Source organism: Cricetulus griseus, chromosome 4 (genome assembly GCF_003668045.3).
Source record: "Cricetulus griseus strain 17A/GY chromosome 4, alternate assembly CriGri-PICRH-1.0, whole genome shotgun sequence".
NCBI lineage: Eukaryota > Metazoa > Chordata > Mammalia > Rodentia > Cricetidae > Cricetulus > Cricetulus griseus.
This window is the reverse complement of record NC_048597.1, coordinates 44516920-44534234: the sequence shown is the minus strand read 5'-3', so window position 1 is coordinate 44534234 and position 17315 is coordinate 44516920. Positions and strand designations below refer to the sequence as shown.

Genomic DNA, 17315 nt, shown 5'->3' with positions numbered 1-17315 from the left:
GAACACTCTTACTTGTAGGAGACACATTGTCATCTGGAAAAGGTTTTGTGCCCAGGGTAGATCCCGTCATTCTGGCTAGATATTCCTTTGTGGCAGTCACCAAATCTGAAAGTGTAAGGCAGATATTTATAATGGATAAGACATTGTAAGAAAAAGATGTTAATTCAGCTCTAAACATATTTTATTTATTCGTTATCTAGCAAATCAGTACTCAGGACTTGCTATGGACAAGGCAGCGAGATGTACTAGTGAGTGGGACAGGTGTGGAACTGTCTTTTAATTTTCTTTAAATACTTGAAAATTATTTATCCTCTCTCTCTCTCTCTCTCTCTCTCTCTCTCTCTCTCTCTCTCTGTGTGTGTGTGTGTGTGTGTAAATAGAAGCCAAGATTGTTGTTTTACACTCATTTGTCTTCCTTCAACCAATATTATGTGCTTTGCAAATCGTTCTACTAAAGGAAATTGTTAAAAATTATTTTATGTATATGGGAGTTTTGCCTGCATTTAGGTCTGTGCACCAGGCAGCCACCCCCACCCCCACCCCAGGACCAGATGACGGTGTAGGATCTCCTAGAACTAGGGTCACAGATGGTTGTAGTTCACCATATGTCTGCTGGAAATCAAACCCAGATCCTCAGGAAGACCAGCATATCTTAACCACTGAGCCATCTCTCTTGCCCTTGAGGGTTTTTTTGTTGTTTGTTTGTTTGTTTTTGTTTTTTTTAATTACAAGTATAAGGAGGATTGCCTGACTTTAGAAAAATATAGTTAAATTTTGAGCCTGGAAGATTTTGTGTTTTCTAGATATATAATATTACTGTTTAAGAGAGTAATTAGATGGTCATTCTGTTCTTGCTCATCATCTACAATTACTCGGATGTCTTCAAATGACATCATAATTTTCACTTTGTCATGTTCCCTACTTTATGTCTTGGTATTGGCCATCACTTTTTTGTCTCTCATGAACCATGTATTCCATCCAAAAGGCAGGTGTTTCAGACCAAGGATAGTTCACCCAGGAAGGCTTCTTAGTCTTTGTGCTGTTTCCTGATATTTTCTCATTTTCAGGCTTCCTCATATGAACGTCTTTAATATTGGGGAGTCCTAGGGGACCTTCATGACATGCCTCTTTACCTTGATGTTAATGCTAGCAAGGGTCTTGCCACTTTTATTTATGGGTCATGCCACTCCAAAGAAAAACCAGTTTTGTTCTTCACCATCTTTATAGTATCAACAAATGGAAATGATGTAGTGTATACAAAATTGTTAGAAAGACCAACCTTAAATGTCTACCTGGCTGCTCTTAGATATTAAATGTCCTCTTCTAAAACAGTATGCTGTGAAGATGAAGTGTGGGGCTGTAAGGTAAATGCTTACATGGTTTTCCCCATGGAATGATTTTACAGAGATTGTAATCCAGTGCATGCTGTCAAATCCTACCCATTCCTATGCTTATTAAGTATTTTGGGATATAACCATATAAATCTCCTTACATGCTGTCCATAGCAGCCTTTGTGCTATAGTTCTGTGATGAATAATCATGATAAAGGCAATATTATCTATGAAACTTAAAATATTTACTCTCTCACCTTTTATAGATGAAGTGTCAATTCCTGGAATTGAAGGCATTGATTATGTTCTGCTCCAGATTTCTACAGTGTTAAGGCATTCCTTTTTTCATGGAAGGGCATTTTGTTTTAGCGCAGTATTCTGCTGTATTTCATAAACAGATATCTTTGGAAGATGGGGGTGGGTGTCAGCCTTACAGTACAGTTTGGAGATTTTACTACAAGATTTGTACATGGAGGAGAGCTCTTCACCCCATGTCCACATAGATTTAAGCACAAAAATCTGAGCTCATAAACCATCTATCTGGCTTCAGATTGGACTGAAAAGTAGAAACACTGCCTTGGTCAAAATAAAAATCAGGGCTGTTAAAAAGACATGTTAAAAAGACAGCATGACAGGGATAAGTGGTTTCCCAACACTCAGGTGTAGAACCCAGTAGAGTTGCCTTATACACATAGGTCACTTTGTTTGCTGCAGTGTTGAGAGGGATGGGCTTCTGGCCCTCAGCACCTTCATCCTTTCTGAAGTCTACTTTCTGAAGTCACTGTACTGTAGGCTAGGGAGCTTCTCGGAACCTCAGCAGCAGCCATGAGACTGGCCCACAAGAACAGCTGGGTCAGTCCTGAGGTTTCCTGTGAGCAAGTATCCATTCTGATCTGGTCCACCTAAGAAATGAGCCAAATTCCAGGGCATGTGAGAACCTTTATTCTCAGGGTAGAGCCCACAGAGCAGTGGGAAAAGTTTCTCTCACAGTCTTGTTTGAAATGTAGGACTCTGCTCCAGACTTACTGAATTAGGGTCCATATTTTCTCTGGGTGATTTGTGTGCATATTAACTTCTCTGTTTATGCTTTCAGGATCCATGGGAGCAGACACAAGTACGAATCTTGGCTTACTGCAGGAAGTCATGAGGCAAGGAGTCTAGAATCTTCAATTAAATGCTTAGTTCTCCTCTTCTCTTAGTTATAGGGATATCCTTTTGGCTTTCTCCATACCCCCAAACAATACACGAGCATAATTATGCATGTAAGAACACAATGATTTGTGCTTGGATGAGACCAGAAAGGGAGCCATAATTTTGGGAAACAGAATTTTGGAAACTCCAAGATTTATTAACTTTACTATCTGATTGTAAAGACTAAAAGTTCATTTGGTGATTAAAAGTTACCTACTTGCTCATAGTCTAAACTTAAACAAGAAGAGGGGCTTCCCTGTAAAATTTGAAACACAGTGTGTTTGGGGTATGAACATCAATATTCCTTTATACCTTAAAAGTTTTCATTATTTTCTGATCTTGAAACAAAGTATGGGTTTAATATCAGAATACATTGGTTTTGGGAGCACATGGGATTAGTATTGTTTAAGAACTGAAGGCTTTAGAGTCTTTTAGCTCATGGCTTCAGAGTATGCCAAAGCTGAGCTTTGATAAATCTATATGAGACATGATCAACTCCATACTGTCCCAACACTGCAGCCCTCCCCATGTGTCACCTTCTGGGAAAGGGCTGTGCTTATTCTGCAGGGGGTTAGCTGGAGCTGAGTAAGGCTGTTTTCATATAAGTCCATCACAACTTCTGAATGAGTGACTCCGAATGAATTCACAGTGATTCTTTTTCATATTTAACTAGATGCACACAGGCAAAGTCATGGGGGATATTGCCTTTGACTCAGCATGGAATGGCACCTGCTTCAGAGTTGTGGGAAAGGCTTTGTGCTAAGACATATAAAGTCCTTCATCTAAAGACCCAGTAACCAAGCACTGTACCTGTAAGAACTCTGTCAGGGTGCAATGTAAACTGTCCTATATCAATTAGTATATTTTTATGGATATGTTATAGACAACCTTTATGAAGACAGGATAACAGTTAAAGAGGTCCTGCAGAGCTATAATGATGATTCACAAATCTTGTTTTGTCTGAATACTACTAAATATGCACATTTGATAGTCATCTTTATCACCATTTTAATATAGGCCTATCTGTTGTCATCACCTTTGCTGACCACACTTGTCATAGTTTATGTAGTAAAATCTCAATTATTCTTATGTGATTCAGGGTAGAAAATTTGGTTGTTCAAATTTTATAGTAACTGGAGTGGCTGAATTTATCAATTTTTGTAGTCATCAAAGTCTCTGTGTAGATACTGTGCTTTAAACCAGGTAGTGAAGTTATTATTGCATGCAAGGTTTACCCATTTCTAAATAGTGGAATTATACATGCTGGGACTGATTAAATCTTTTCAATTTTCTTTTATTCATTTGAGCATTTGTTTATTTATGCATGTGTGCCTGAGTGCATATGTCATAACACACACATGAGAATCGGAGAACAAATTTCTGGAGCCTGTCTTTTTCTTCCAGCATGTGGGGGTGTGAGGATGGGACTCAGTTGTCAGGCTTGCAGAAAGTGCGTTTACCTGCTGAGTCATTCACCACTCCTAAATATGTTTATGACTCAGGACTTTTAAGATAGTTTAAATTTCAGTTAATTATAGATGCTATTACTAAGTTGCTTTGGATGATAAATAAACCAGAATGCTAGTTGATTAAACATTATGATTAGGCTGGGTATGGTGACTAATGACACTAATTCTAGCACTTGGTAGGCTGAAGCAAGTAGATTGCCAGGAATTAGAGATCAGTTTTTACTAGATACTGAGTTCCAGGCTAGTGTAGACTACAACATAAAAAGCCTATCTGGGGAAAAAAACCAAACAAACAATCAAAGAAAATGAAAATGAAAAAGAGTTATGATCACAATAAAAAATTACTCTTAGAAAATCTTTATAGAAAATTATCTTTGATTTTTATTTGGAGAAAGTGTTTTTAGATTCTACTTATGAATTGTTTAATATTTTGAAATTTAGAAATTTGGGGTGATAGAGAGCTTTCTGGTATTGTACTGGTGTGGGAATAATAAAAATCCTATCTTTTCTTGTTAGTCATGTTCTGAGTTGGTAGCACTCTTGGCTAAGCTTTCTTGACTTTGCTCAACAGGCAACTCACCTGAGGGTAGCATGATAGCTTGTGATGAAGTACTCCACATTTTGTTTCTGGGGCCTGGGGACAGAGCCTTACACTGAATTGTCATGCTGTTTGATTGAGCTGGTCTCTTACTATGTGTCCATGTTAAAACAGACTTCAGTTCCCGAAATCCACTTCTGTCATTTTTCTCATCATTCGTAATGTGTATTCCTGCAAGACAGATGAAAACATGATTAGGCCCTGACATTTTCTCTACCAGCCAGATGAGGATGCCAAGACACCGCCTAATAAAATTTAATTTTACTTTGTTTTGACGTGAGGGTCTCCTTTGTGGCCCAGACTGGCCTTTAACTTGTGGCTCTAATCATTGTCCCACCCCATCTGTGTAGAAAGCCTGCAAACTTGTACTGCACCACACAACTAATTTATGGTAATGTAGATTGGCAAGCAGCTAGCCTTTAGCTTCTGAGAAGCAAGGCCAGGTCCAGCAAAGCTGATATTAACCTGTGACAATTGTTCCAGTTCCCGGGTGGCACTGATCCATAATCGGGCTGTAATATGCATTCATTACATGTTTTGCTTCTGACTATGGGTCCAGGGGTTCAGTAGATTATTCTAGTTCATCAGCACCATTTAGTAATGGACAACTTGGTGATTTGTATTTGAATTGGCTTGAATTCTGGGGAGGATCTTCTGCAGACTCTGGTCATGTGCAAAAATATACCTCAAATATGTCAACAGAATATAAAACAACCCCCCATTCTGCTTTGAACTTTCCTAATTTGAGGAAGTGCATCTGGGCGTGGTCCTTGCCGAGTGAATGAAGGGGGTGTTGAGAGGACTGTACCTCCTCCTTACTCTAAGTCGAGTAGATGATGTGTATTCTAATTCTGATATCATATCATATCCTTTCCCTGAAATAAGCTGTCTATCAATACCCACTTTCAGTTCTGGTCCCATGAGCCTTCTCTAGAATCTTTTAACTGTCATTGATAGGGTGACTTCTAAATTGCATGCATTGTAGCAATAAATTACTAAAAAACCAATCTGTCCCCACAGGCCAGATCATTCTGAACTCTCACAGTCCTGACATTAAAATTCTTCTTCTTTTGAGACCCAGTCTGATGTATCTCTGTCTGGCCTCAAACTCATTATGTAGCCAAGTATGACCTTGAACTCTTGATCCCCTTTCTCGGCCTCCCAAGTACAAAGATTTCAGGTCTTTGCCAACATGCCTGGCTCCCATGAAAGGCTCTTCTTGCTAATCCGAAGTTATTTAGTGAAGTGTTAGCTAAGTGCAGTTGAATGCTGGTGGAATTCTAATTACACTGTCTGGTCTCTTGTGAGAGAACATAACAGGCATGTCTTATCTCGATGCTTTACTTAACAGTGTTTACTTAACAGGGAAATATACTTATCATAACCTTTAACATACACTTTCAGAATTGTGTTGTATTGTGGCTGGAGTGAGTTGCTTTTAAAGTGAACTCATTAACCAGTAAATGATCATCAAGGGATCTATAAAATCACCTACCAGCAGAAGCTGTTAATTTTAGAAATTAAAAGAGATAGTTGAGCGAGAGTTTTGTGACTCAGCTATTGTTCAATGTGTTGCAAGAAAGAGTCAGGGGAAGGTCTGCTGTCCTGGCACAGATGCCCGAGCTTATTCTGGTGGTGCTGCCATGGTTACCACCTATGAGATGTACTACTTTGTACTGAAATGGTCTCAGTGTGTATTCCTGCCCCAGGAACTTAATCCTTCCAGTAAACTTTTTCCTTGTAAAAGAACCCTATATATCCATCTCTACTGTCACACCCCCAAGTCCTGCCCCAAATATATTTACAAGACAAAGTAGAAATTATCAGTTGATTAAAATAACAAGGCAGAACAGATAGTAATGCTACAAGATCAGAGATCTTATTGCTTTTTTTTTTTTTTTTTTTTTTTTTGGTTTTTCAAGACAGGGTTTCTCTGTGTAGCTTTGGAGCCTATCCTGGCACTCGCTCTGGAGACCAGGCTGGCCTCAAACCCACAGAGATCCTCCTGCCTCTGCCTCCTGAGTGCTGGGACTAAAGGCATGCACCAAAAACGCCCGGCCAGAGATCTTATTGTTGAATACATGTTTATTTGAATGTTTTTTCTCTTCATATGGGATATTTGCTTTTACAAACAACAGTTAACTTCTATGTATTGTCTGAAGAAATCAAGTGTACCACTTTCATTCTGGGAAGTGCTGCCTTCTACCCCACTGGAGGATTCAGATGAAGTATCAGAAAGTGACACCTGGTGGGTCAGATGATGGTCTTCTTAGAGCAAGAATTACTTTTCAATGCCAAGATCAACCTGGGCATCAAGGCTTTCTAACACTGGGCATTGCCGAGCCCATCCCTATAGCTTTGTTTCCTCACCTTGTTCGTCACCTTGAAGAAACTTTCCATCTATTAACCAGGTAATATTTGCTCTGGGGAAGACATTCTTCAGTAGGCAGGTAAATGCTCTCTACAACAGACAGAAAGAGGATTATTTGCAAGTTGGAAAGACATTCTTGCTCTCTATGTTTCCATTCATATGAGACAACTTAGCCAGAGAAGATTTTGCCTACCTTTAATTGTGCACAGGCCACACAGGGGTTATTGTCTTTAGGGGCCTTGGCAAATTTGTGGCTAGAACCCCAGGACAGTTTAGGAGTGTAAGACTATACTAATGTTGCATGAGGTCCATGGGTTCTGAGAAATAGAGTTGTTACTAAGCTAGAAAACAAAGAGTAGAAGGAAGGAGCCACAGAGCCAGAGAAGAATGAGGTTAGAATTAAAGTGAAAGGGGATTGAGACTTCATACTTTATTTCCAAAACAGTGTGAAAGACCTTCTCTAGTGATGGTCATAGAAATGACTTTAAGTATATACATCAGTTTGGGATTGTACATTTCTCATAATCCTCTTTGTTTTTCATCTGGATTCTCTATAGTAGACAGTGTATGCTTCCTTTTGGTAGGTGACAAATAGAAGAAAATCAAGGTGTCTCATAGTTAAAGGAATTAGAAGCAATTAATGGGACTTCAGCCCAACAGATTTCTTGGTAAAACATTTCGGTTTGAAATAAGAACCACATGGGAGGATGGGTAGCATAGTGGTTTGAATGAGAATGGCCCCTACAGGCTCCTATATTTGAATGTTTGGTCTCCAGTTGGTGGACTGTTAAGGAAGGATTAAGGGGTGTGGCCTTGTGGGAGGAGGTGTGTTGATGGGGGTGGGCTCTGAGGTTTCAAAAGCCCATATCAGGCCTAGTCTTGCTCTCTGTGCTGCCTGAAGACAAGATTTAAGCTCTCAGCTACTGCTCCAGTGTCATGCCTGACTGCTCCCTACCATGATAGTCATGGACTCATGTTCTCAACTGTAAACAAGCCCCCAATTAAATTAGCTATTTCATGTTTCCTTGTCCATGGTGTCTCTTCACAGCAACACAACAGTAATGAAGACATGTAACTATGCTATAAAAGCCAGAAAAATAGATTCAGGATTAATTAGACCTATTTTCAATACCTTTCATTCTTTGGAAAATGTAGATTTTACTCCATATCATGGTGAACATATCCAATGGTATTTATTAGTTCTCACTATCTTATCTGATGTTCATAAAGTTAAAATTCAATTTCTAACTCTCTATTTTCTTATTACCTATGTGTGGATTTTGCATATGCCTGGTTCTTGTTCTTGGTACCTAAATGTTTCCCACAATTGTTGAATCTAACAGTAGTTAATTGGTAACGAACAGTGAACTGAATTTAATACTTGTATACCAATCTACAACTAATTACTTTCAAATAAGCCAAACTTATAAAGCTGTGACTCCAAAATTAAGGGTACTAGAAACATTTTTCTGGTAAAATCCTCCTTATGTGCAGTTTCCTGTCCCTTAGTGCATTGCAGTTAATGAGGGGAAAAAAAGACTTCCAAAGATTTCACTATTGTATCTAGGATAGCAGGTGGCAAATACTGTAGCTTTCAGTGTTTGTACTCTTTTAACATTTGTTTCATTTTCAGACAATATGGATACATGTATCTGACAGGATGTAGAAAATCATGAGGCTTCTCTTAACTTAAATTGTCCCTTCTACCTTTTGCCTCTCTGCTTTTACTCTATTCTATATATCTTTCTTTACTTCTTACTCTGTGGCTGGTTGTGTGGCTGTGTGGCTGGACCCTGGTGTTATCCTTCCCTTTTCCTTTTCTCACTCCTTCCTCTTTTTCTCATTCTTCTTCTATTTATTCTCTCTGTCTGGCAGCCCCTTCCTATTTCTTTCTCCTCTCTAGCTATTGGCCATTCAGCTCTTTATTAGACCAATCAGGTGTTTTAGACAGGCAAAGTAACACAACTTTACAGAGCTAAACAAATGCAGCATAAAAGAATGCAACACATCTTTGCATCATTAAACAAATATTCCACAGCATAAACAAATGTAACATAACTTAACTTAATATCCCACAACAGGAAAGGGTTTAAATCATCTTAAAGCTTTCAGTCCAGGTTGCAAAGCCAGGGCAGGCATCTTAAGGAAGGAGTTTAAGGCAGGAACTTGAAGGCAGGAACTACCTTCAGACTCTGTCTTCCAATATTTGGTTCAAGAATATGGGTCTTATTCTAAAATGCCTCTGCTCTCTAAGTCTGAAATGCCAGAAGGCATAATAGTTCAGGGTTAGGTCAATTGCTTCAGGAAAAATCAAGCACACATGCTACTGCTGAGGAAGTAGTATTGCCTTCATTTAGGACCTGGCTTACATGAGCAAGAAGAGAATGTTAAATCTGAAAGAAAACTGGAAACAATACAAATAGTAGTGTAAATGCACACAAAGATTATTTTTATGGGCAGGAAATGTATGGGCCTGGATTTTACTGGTGGTGTCTATTGGAAACCTGGGTAGCTGAGATAAGCTCTTTAGCCAAGAGGAACAAACATAAGTTGGAGATGTTGTCCTGGAATCTGGGAGATGCTGGTAGATGAGAGCAAGCTGAGATTGACAAGCCAGAAAAAGAATACAGCTCTCACTGTATCTATGTCTGTGTATGTACATACGGATGCATATGCAGTGCATAGGCTTGCTCATTTTTGTTTTTTTGTAGCTGGGCTTACAGTTCAAACTAACTAAGCCCCGCCTCCTCCATGCTGCATTAACCACCTCTTTGTGATTCATTACGAGACTACACCTCCACGGGGCTCTTATCAATCATTCAAGAAGTGTTTGTCTGCAATAGTACAAAACAGCACTGGGCTGAAATTTCCCCAAATTCTCTCCTCCCCTTCAAGACTGATGATTTAAGATGTTCAAGTTCTACAAGAGCATGATGGCCTCATGACTGTATGCAAAATTTGTAGATTGCTAGCAACCCCCAGGCTCTGCAATATGTGCTGGTTAGATGCCTGGGACTCATCAATTATTTAAAAAGATTTTCAACAATTAAGGGATTTAAAAAATGGTATGAAACACGCCAAGTTAAGATGGCCTTTCAGTATGCAGCCCATCACCATCTTTTTGACTTTGCTGGCTTACCAAATAAATCTTTTTCCTTGCTCCATTAATATTGTCTTTTGTGAGAAGCAAGTCGATTGGCTAAGTAACAATTCTCCACATAGAAGAAATACCGAATTATCCCTGGTTACCACACCTGCATTGGGACAGCAGCTTTCTCAATGGATTTTTTGGGGGGGGATAATTTTGAACACATCAAGGGTTTTATTCTATAAACAAAGAAAGGCACTAGTCACCAACCAGACTCTTTGTCTCACTATGTGCTTCTGCATCTAACTTTTCCTTTCTATGTCACTGTCCTCTCCAGTTACCATGGATCCCAGAAGGCAGTGCTGATTGATAAGCATCTTTTTGAGAAGGGATTGAGCATCAGTGAGCCTCGAAGGATGAGGATGATTCTAAAGATGATAGAATGGACCCTGTAAGCAGAGTCAACATCTCATGGGAACCTAATTATTCCTTTCATTTAACAACAGGGATGGGACATTTCCAGACCTCTTTGCAAGACCCAGAGCTGAGTAAGTCATCAACTGCACCACACTGTGACCCAAACTGCTGCATTGTTTGTGCGCTCACCTTCTGCCTCAGTTCTCTCTGTGATTAAACAGAGAGCCCACATCAGTACTCTAGAAATGCACTCAGGGTTCTTCCCATTGTGGCTCTGTTGGTTATATAATTTCTCTGTCACTAGCACCCCTCTTTAATTGGTGTACTGGGATAGGTACACCCAGTCTGTTGGGACTCCTAGGGTAGGTGCTTTTGTACCCTAAAACTCCAGTAAAAGAAAAGGAATTAAAAAAAAGTTTCCCAAGTTTTCAAAAAGTATTCTTCATCTCATTTGGCAACCTTTCTCTCTCTCACCACCTGGTTGGAAATGTAACTTTCAGCCTCTACATAATTTACACTATAACATTTCTCTCTTTAATGCTGTAAACTTTTTCTTCCTGTGGACATTGTCTTTAAAACTGTTCCTGTCTCCTCATGGTAGGTTTTGTTTCCCAAATTTGAATACAAATGTGAGTATATATTTTCCATAAGTGGTGATTATCTTTTGGAGAATACAAGCCAAGAGCATTTCAGCTTTCCCAACTCTAGTTATATAATGTAATAAAAGCACTCCAAAACCCATATCTTAATTTGCCATCATACTTTGAATTTTCAGTTTTCTTTCACTTAATATGCTCTTTTCTGTGAGTTCTTTGGCTTTTCTGCTGACAACATTCATAGCAGTCATAGATTTTACCTAAATATAAAGCTTAATAATCTGACAATTGGGAAGGCACTTGAAATCACAGGGATCTTTGCAATTGGAGGAGATTGTATTCCATCCTCCCCACTTTGTCTTACATTGTTCTTCATTTGAGAGGTTAGATACCCATGCAGAAAGAAGGTCAACTAAGGCACCTACAGGTACTCCACCTACTGTTTAGCTGCACAGGTGTCTTTTTCTGGTGGTGGAGGAGGTAGACAATAGATTTGCATTCGAGTTTGAGTATTCTAAAAAACCACAGCAGCACACAAGGACCTCATGAAAGAAGGAAGAACCTCAACCCAGCAGTGTCCTCCTCCTGGGATCATGTATGATTATTATCCCCCAGCTGCTCCGGGGTATGCTCAGGGAGCACCAGAGAGATCAGAAACCAGTAGAGAGCTTTCTGTGCCTCTAAATGCCTGCTGTGGCTGGATGGAGGGAGTGTTGAGGGCAGATGATTCCCAACCGACCTATCAGGGCTGCAAGCTGGATGAATACATTTCTCATTCATTTACAAAATGACCCGAGAAAGGACAGAGAAATCAGACTGTTGTTAGGATGTAAAACAATTTTCTGCTTATTTATCTGTCGTTGAAATGGAACAAATAAGTAAAACACCTGTTGTCAAGTGCCTGGGGGAAACTTTGGTTGACTGTGGGCTTTGTAAGCCATTGTGCCAGGAAGCTGCTGGCAGAAGACAGCCAGGCAGGCCCAGTCTGTGAGGACTTGCCTATTTCCTTCTCCTCCTGGCATGCTAAAATCCTCCTGCTTAAAACAGCCAAGTTTGCTCTTGAGATTCCTTAGAATCCCAACCTCAGGGGGACCTCCGAGGGTCAAACTTGTGCTGGGACCTTTCTTACATAGCTCTTGCGAGGTTTTTCAGCCTCTAGACAGCACACTCACAACTTCTCAGAAGCAAGTCTCCCTCCCACTATCCCTTGTTCCTTTCACCTGTGAGGCCCTACTGTGAGCCTTCTGAACAGCTTGGAATGGAGCTGTTCCTCCTACCTCTAAAATGCAGCCGGCTGTGGAGACAGGAAGCAGCTCGGAGGGGGAATCAGGGAAACGTTGCATGGTTCACTATGTAAGAGTGCTTGTAATGGGTGGTCTCGGAGCACTGGGGCCACCCAATAGAGTTGTACCTGTTGGGCAGGCAATGTCTCTGTTTCTGGAAATCTGTTTTGGTGAGGGGAGACCAGTAAGTGTCTGGGGGATAGAACAAATGAGTGAGTTGGCTATTTTGCTAGGACCTGACTCACCCCAGTATTCCAGGAAAACTGAAAACTTCACATCAGCATGTGTGGTGAGCTTTAGAACATTGTCGTGAATCCCAGCCCCTTCCCAACCATCCATGAACCTATTGTTCAACTAAAGCATTTTGCATACATCCAGGCGCACTTTGAAGACAGTGTGTGTGGATGAGGAGGCATGATGCCGCTGGAAGAAGATGAAGAGAAGGTAAGAACCCCAATGTTACCAAAAGGAGTTTCAGAGATGAAGGAGGTGGCAAGTAAGGCCAATGGCCCAGAACAAGGGCACCTGATTTTCTAAGGCCTGGGGGTATTTCAACTTGGCCTCTGCTGGTGCTGGGCCCCATTACAAATAATATGCTACCTGTCACCAAATGTCAACGTGGGCACCGCCATCTCATGGAAGCATCTGGGAAGCATGGACAGAGAAGAGTTGGAGAAGAGTGGCCAAAACCTCACCAGGCAGCACCAAGACCATGCCCCTGGCTCCCTCTAGGCATCAAGGGTGACTGAGGCAGGTTCAGGGAGCAGATGGATGCCCTAGCTTTATGGCCACTCAGAGGGAAATGGGAGTGCTGAGGATGGAGAGAGCATTAGAATGTTGGGAGAGGGCTGTGGGAGGGAGGGAGCAAGCACATGAGGATGGAAGGGCCATCCTGGAGATGACGTAGGAGGTGAGAGCAGAAAAGGTGGTATGCCTGCATCCAGAAGAGGACCTTGCTGCAGCGGTGCATCTCTTCTGTTCTGCTTAAGCTCTGCCTGTGGGCGTGTGTTTGGCAAACACTGGCTTTCATCATGTTAGCTCTTGTTCAAATAGGAAGCAAAAGTAGTAATATGGGATGCCTTAAAGAAATGAGCGATCATGGGAGTCACAGGAATGGATGGAGCAAATGCTTATCGACAGGGTTCCCAGTTTTTGCTCACCCTGGGTTAGAAGTTCAAAATGTGCTAATGAGACGAAAGGATTACTTTGTTGAAAGCATCTCTGAGTTGTTTCAGGTTAGACTATATGGGTCACCGTCTCCTGCACTTGGTTTCAGGGGAGGGAGAGATTTGAAGAGAATGTGCCTACCTGACCAGCTCACCCTCAGAGAGTCAGAGACTGCAGCAGGATAGGGGTGTTTGCAAACATGTTGGGGGTGATCTGAGGTGATGCAAAGGTTATTCTGCATGATCCAATGATGGAAGGACTAAGAATCTTCTATCTGAGCTATATGGACCTTCGCATGACTCTTTCTCTTCTGGCTGGAAGGCTTTGTTTTATTATTACATCAAAGCTGTTTCATCTATGTAACCTTTCTACATCTTGTGAGATTTTTGACAATATAACCAAAATGAGTTAACGTATAATTAGGATGGAGAAAATACTTCTCAGCTCACTGGGTTTAAAAATTAAGAATAAGAAAATGTGGGTTGGCAATATGGATCAGATGTTAAAAACACCCGCTGGAGAAACCGGATGATCTGAGTGCCATGCCTAGAACTCACCGTGCAAGGGGCAAGCCAATCCCTGAAAGCTGTCCTCTGATCTCCACATGTGCACCATGGCACATGTGTGCCTGACCCGACCCATGTATCACACATACACTTCACACACAGTAATTAAAATAAAGACATCAATGAATAAAAATACTATAATTGGCTCACAGATATTTAAAACTTTAATATGACTCCACATTAAGGTATAAGGGAAAAGTGGGTAAATGTGAGTCAGGTGAAGAAACTCAGACAAAGAAGGGAGGCAGTATAAGGAGAAATGTAGAAGGGAGAGAGAAAATTACACAGACCAAGTGCCAGGGAGAAGTGTACAGAAAAGCGGTGCTGTAAGAAAGTTCCATGATGGATAAAGAAAAGAGACCATGCTTGCCAGGGTGACCAAAGGAAAGAGGACATTTCTGTAGATCCCAAAGGCACAATTTTTAATGGCTTGACTTTGTTTCATACCCAGAGACAAGACACTCATTTGTGAGGTAGGTTTTAGATTTTCGTTGCACCTCTAAAATATGAGCTGCATAGCCATCCATTGTTCTCTGATATTTTATTAAAAGTCTCATCTTTAAATAATCAGAGAAGCTTTGAAAAATTAGAAAAAGACTCTAATAGCCCACATGGAGCAAACATGTCTGGCTTGCTGAGACTTTGTCTAAAATATTAACTCAGGGAAAGAATAAAATCGAGCTGGATGCAACCATGGCCTCTGTGCGGGGTCTGCCCGTTGTTGAGATGGATCCAGCAGCACCTTCTCCTCCTTTCCCCCTTTTAATGAGTTGGTTAATCCTCCTTGTCAACTCGGAAGGATTCTGAATCTCATAGGAGGCATACCTTGGCTGAATCTGTGAGGGTATTTCCAAAGAGATTCAATTGAAGAGGGAGACTTCCTGAATGTGGATGACACCATCTGCACTAAGGTTCAGACTGAGTGAAAAGAGAAAAAGGAGCTGGGCTCACATCTGTAATCCCTGCACTCTGGAGGTAGAGGCAGGAGGATGGAGAGTGGATTTGAGGGTAGTTTGGCTTATTTGAGACCCAAGAGAGACAGGGAGAGTGGCAAACTGAACCCCAACATTCATCTTTCTCACTGAGGACACAGTGTGGCAAACCACATGACACTCCTGCAGTCATGGTTTTCTGTGACAATGACTGCACCCCACTCTTAAATGGGGATATAGTCTTCTTTTAAGCTGCTTCTGTCAGATATTTTGTTAGTCACCAGAAAGTAGCTAATACCAACAGAGTAGTACACGGTCAAGAGGAGGAGAAGACAGTGGCTCCTAGTCTTAATGATGAGCTTGTGTTCTAGCATCCACCTTCCTGAAAGCAATGGAGACCTTGGCTTAAAAGGTCTCTCATAGCTCATTCTTACTGACTTGGTGGGCAGTAAAGATAGTGAGGCCTGCTTTTTCAGTGAGCCATCCATGGAACAAACAGAAGTCTAAACACCAGGCTTATAGAAACTTGGGCTACAATGCAGCCCTATGATACTCCTTTGTTGTCTCTTAAAATATTGAAGCTTTCCTTCCCATATGGTTTCTCCACAAGGTTAAGCCCCACTTCCAGGGCTGTGTCTGTCTTTTGGGGCTGATACCTAAGGTATTCATCAGAGCAGATGATGATGGCTATAGGAAGTCACTTGCCCACACACTTGGAGCCAGAGCCATTTTTGTCACAAAAGAGGTTGTCACACCTGTTATCTCAAAAACAAAACAAATGAATAAATCACATGTATGAGACTTAACAAAGTTGAGGAACGCATAAAGGTTTGAGCTTTGCAAAACTCAAACTAAATAAACACAAGCAATTGAAATCTGTAAAACACCACCAGAGTTCTGCTGAAGTCAGACCTTAATGGCCACATTCATTTTATATTTTGTGTTATGGTATGTTTCCCATGGATCTTATTAATGTAGATTTTCTTTCTCTCTGGACAACATAACCTTAAACCTTGTTTGTTTCCTGTGTTTTGTGTTTGGTCATTTGCTTTAGACAGTATTTTTCTATATTCTATTAAAATAATAAAAGAACAGAACGACAAGGAGAGGGCCCAGGAAGGCCACCAGGCTAAAGCAAAAAGCACCAACATAAGGAGAGTTTTTAATCCAGTCTTGGAACAGAGACTTTGGGAGGTGTTATGTGACAGCAGGGATAATACAGTTATTAGCCTGAAGTTTCAGAGATTAGCACACTGAGGTTCATGGTTGCTAACTACTAGATGTGGGTATTTAACTAGTAATAGTTGGATTGTACTTCCATATGCGTGCTATCTGACCAAGGAGACCTTTCTTCTCATTGCCCCATCTTCCTGGGTATATGCTTACATGCACTCCAGACAGTTATTCAGCCAAATGTTTAAGACTTCCTGGATTTAATTTCTCATCTATAAAATAACAGACACTCTATTTGGGAGGCTGGTTGAAAGCAAAATAAAACAAAAGTAGGTTAAGATGCTTAGAAGAGCAATTCTAAGAATATTAGAGTGAAGGACTGATAATGTTTTCAAGATTTTCAAGCATCTCCAGAACAGCCATGATTACATGGAGGTGGGGATAGATGAATATTCACTGACTTCTCAGGGAATAATGCATGTTCCTTTGTTTCCCTAGTCAGCATCGAGGCATGCACGGGTGCTGAAGAGGAAAATTTATGACTTATGGAATTCAAAGCCAAGTACTCCTTTCTTTTTATTTTCAACTGGGATTCTTGGATCTGATGCTATTGTTTTATATCTGCACTGAGGTCATCTTTGTCAGAAAGACTGGCATCAAGAATCTGCAATAGGTCCTAAGAAGAACATGATAGGTCTAATGAAAATTGTATTGTTGGATTATTTGTTTTGTCTAAACCACTGAAATGAATGAAGTGCACTGATAAACTTGGGGCTTAGTTGGAACAGAAGATAAATGACTATGTCTTTATTGTATTAATAATTATAATACCAATTAATAGACACATATACTTGGATAATAGATGTCTAGGGTCATCCAGAATCACGCCACAGAATTTGAGTCATAATTTATGTGCAGCTATGGAATTAAATGACTAATATCCAGCAGGATCAAAATTCATAATATCCATGGGGTGAGAAGCAGATAAATATAATTTGTCCATACCATATAACAGCAAATGCATGAGAATATTTATTTTATGTGGAGTTTTAAAAAGCTTAGGTGAAGTCACAGGCCACAAGAGAGTGAATTAAAACTGATAATAGTGTTTCAGGGTGTGGCCACACACACCT

The 17315-nt window shown here is 40.5% G+C and overlaps 2 protein-coding genes across 2 annotated transcripts in view; one reads left to right on the top strand and one right to left on the bottom strand.

The window, feature by feature from the left end:
• The window catches only part of Cd96 (CD96 molecule), a 72015-nt gene that overhangs the window by 26583 nt on the left and 28117 nt on the right, over nucleotides 1–17315 (bottom strand). The window contains exons 6-8 of the mRNA XM_027412566.2: nucleotides 6960–7050; nucleotides 4572–4760; nucleotides 13–105 (exon numbers count right to left, since the gene is read on the bottom strand). Coding sequence (XP_027268367.1) covers nucleotides 13–105; nucleotides 4572–4760; nucleotides 6960–7050 — 373 coding nt within the window. The remainder of the gene's footprint in view (nucleotides 1–12; nucleotides 106–4571; nucleotides 4761–6959; nucleotides 7051–17315) is intronic.
• Nucleotides 12850–16025, top strand: Zbed2 (zinc finger BED-type containing 2). The gene is given in 4 exon segments (XM_027413387.2): nucleotides 12850–12946; nucleotides 12949–13062; nucleotides 13065–13130; nucleotides 13133–16025. Coding segments are annotated over 4 exon segments (477 nt in total). The 3' UTR covers nucleotides 13333–16025.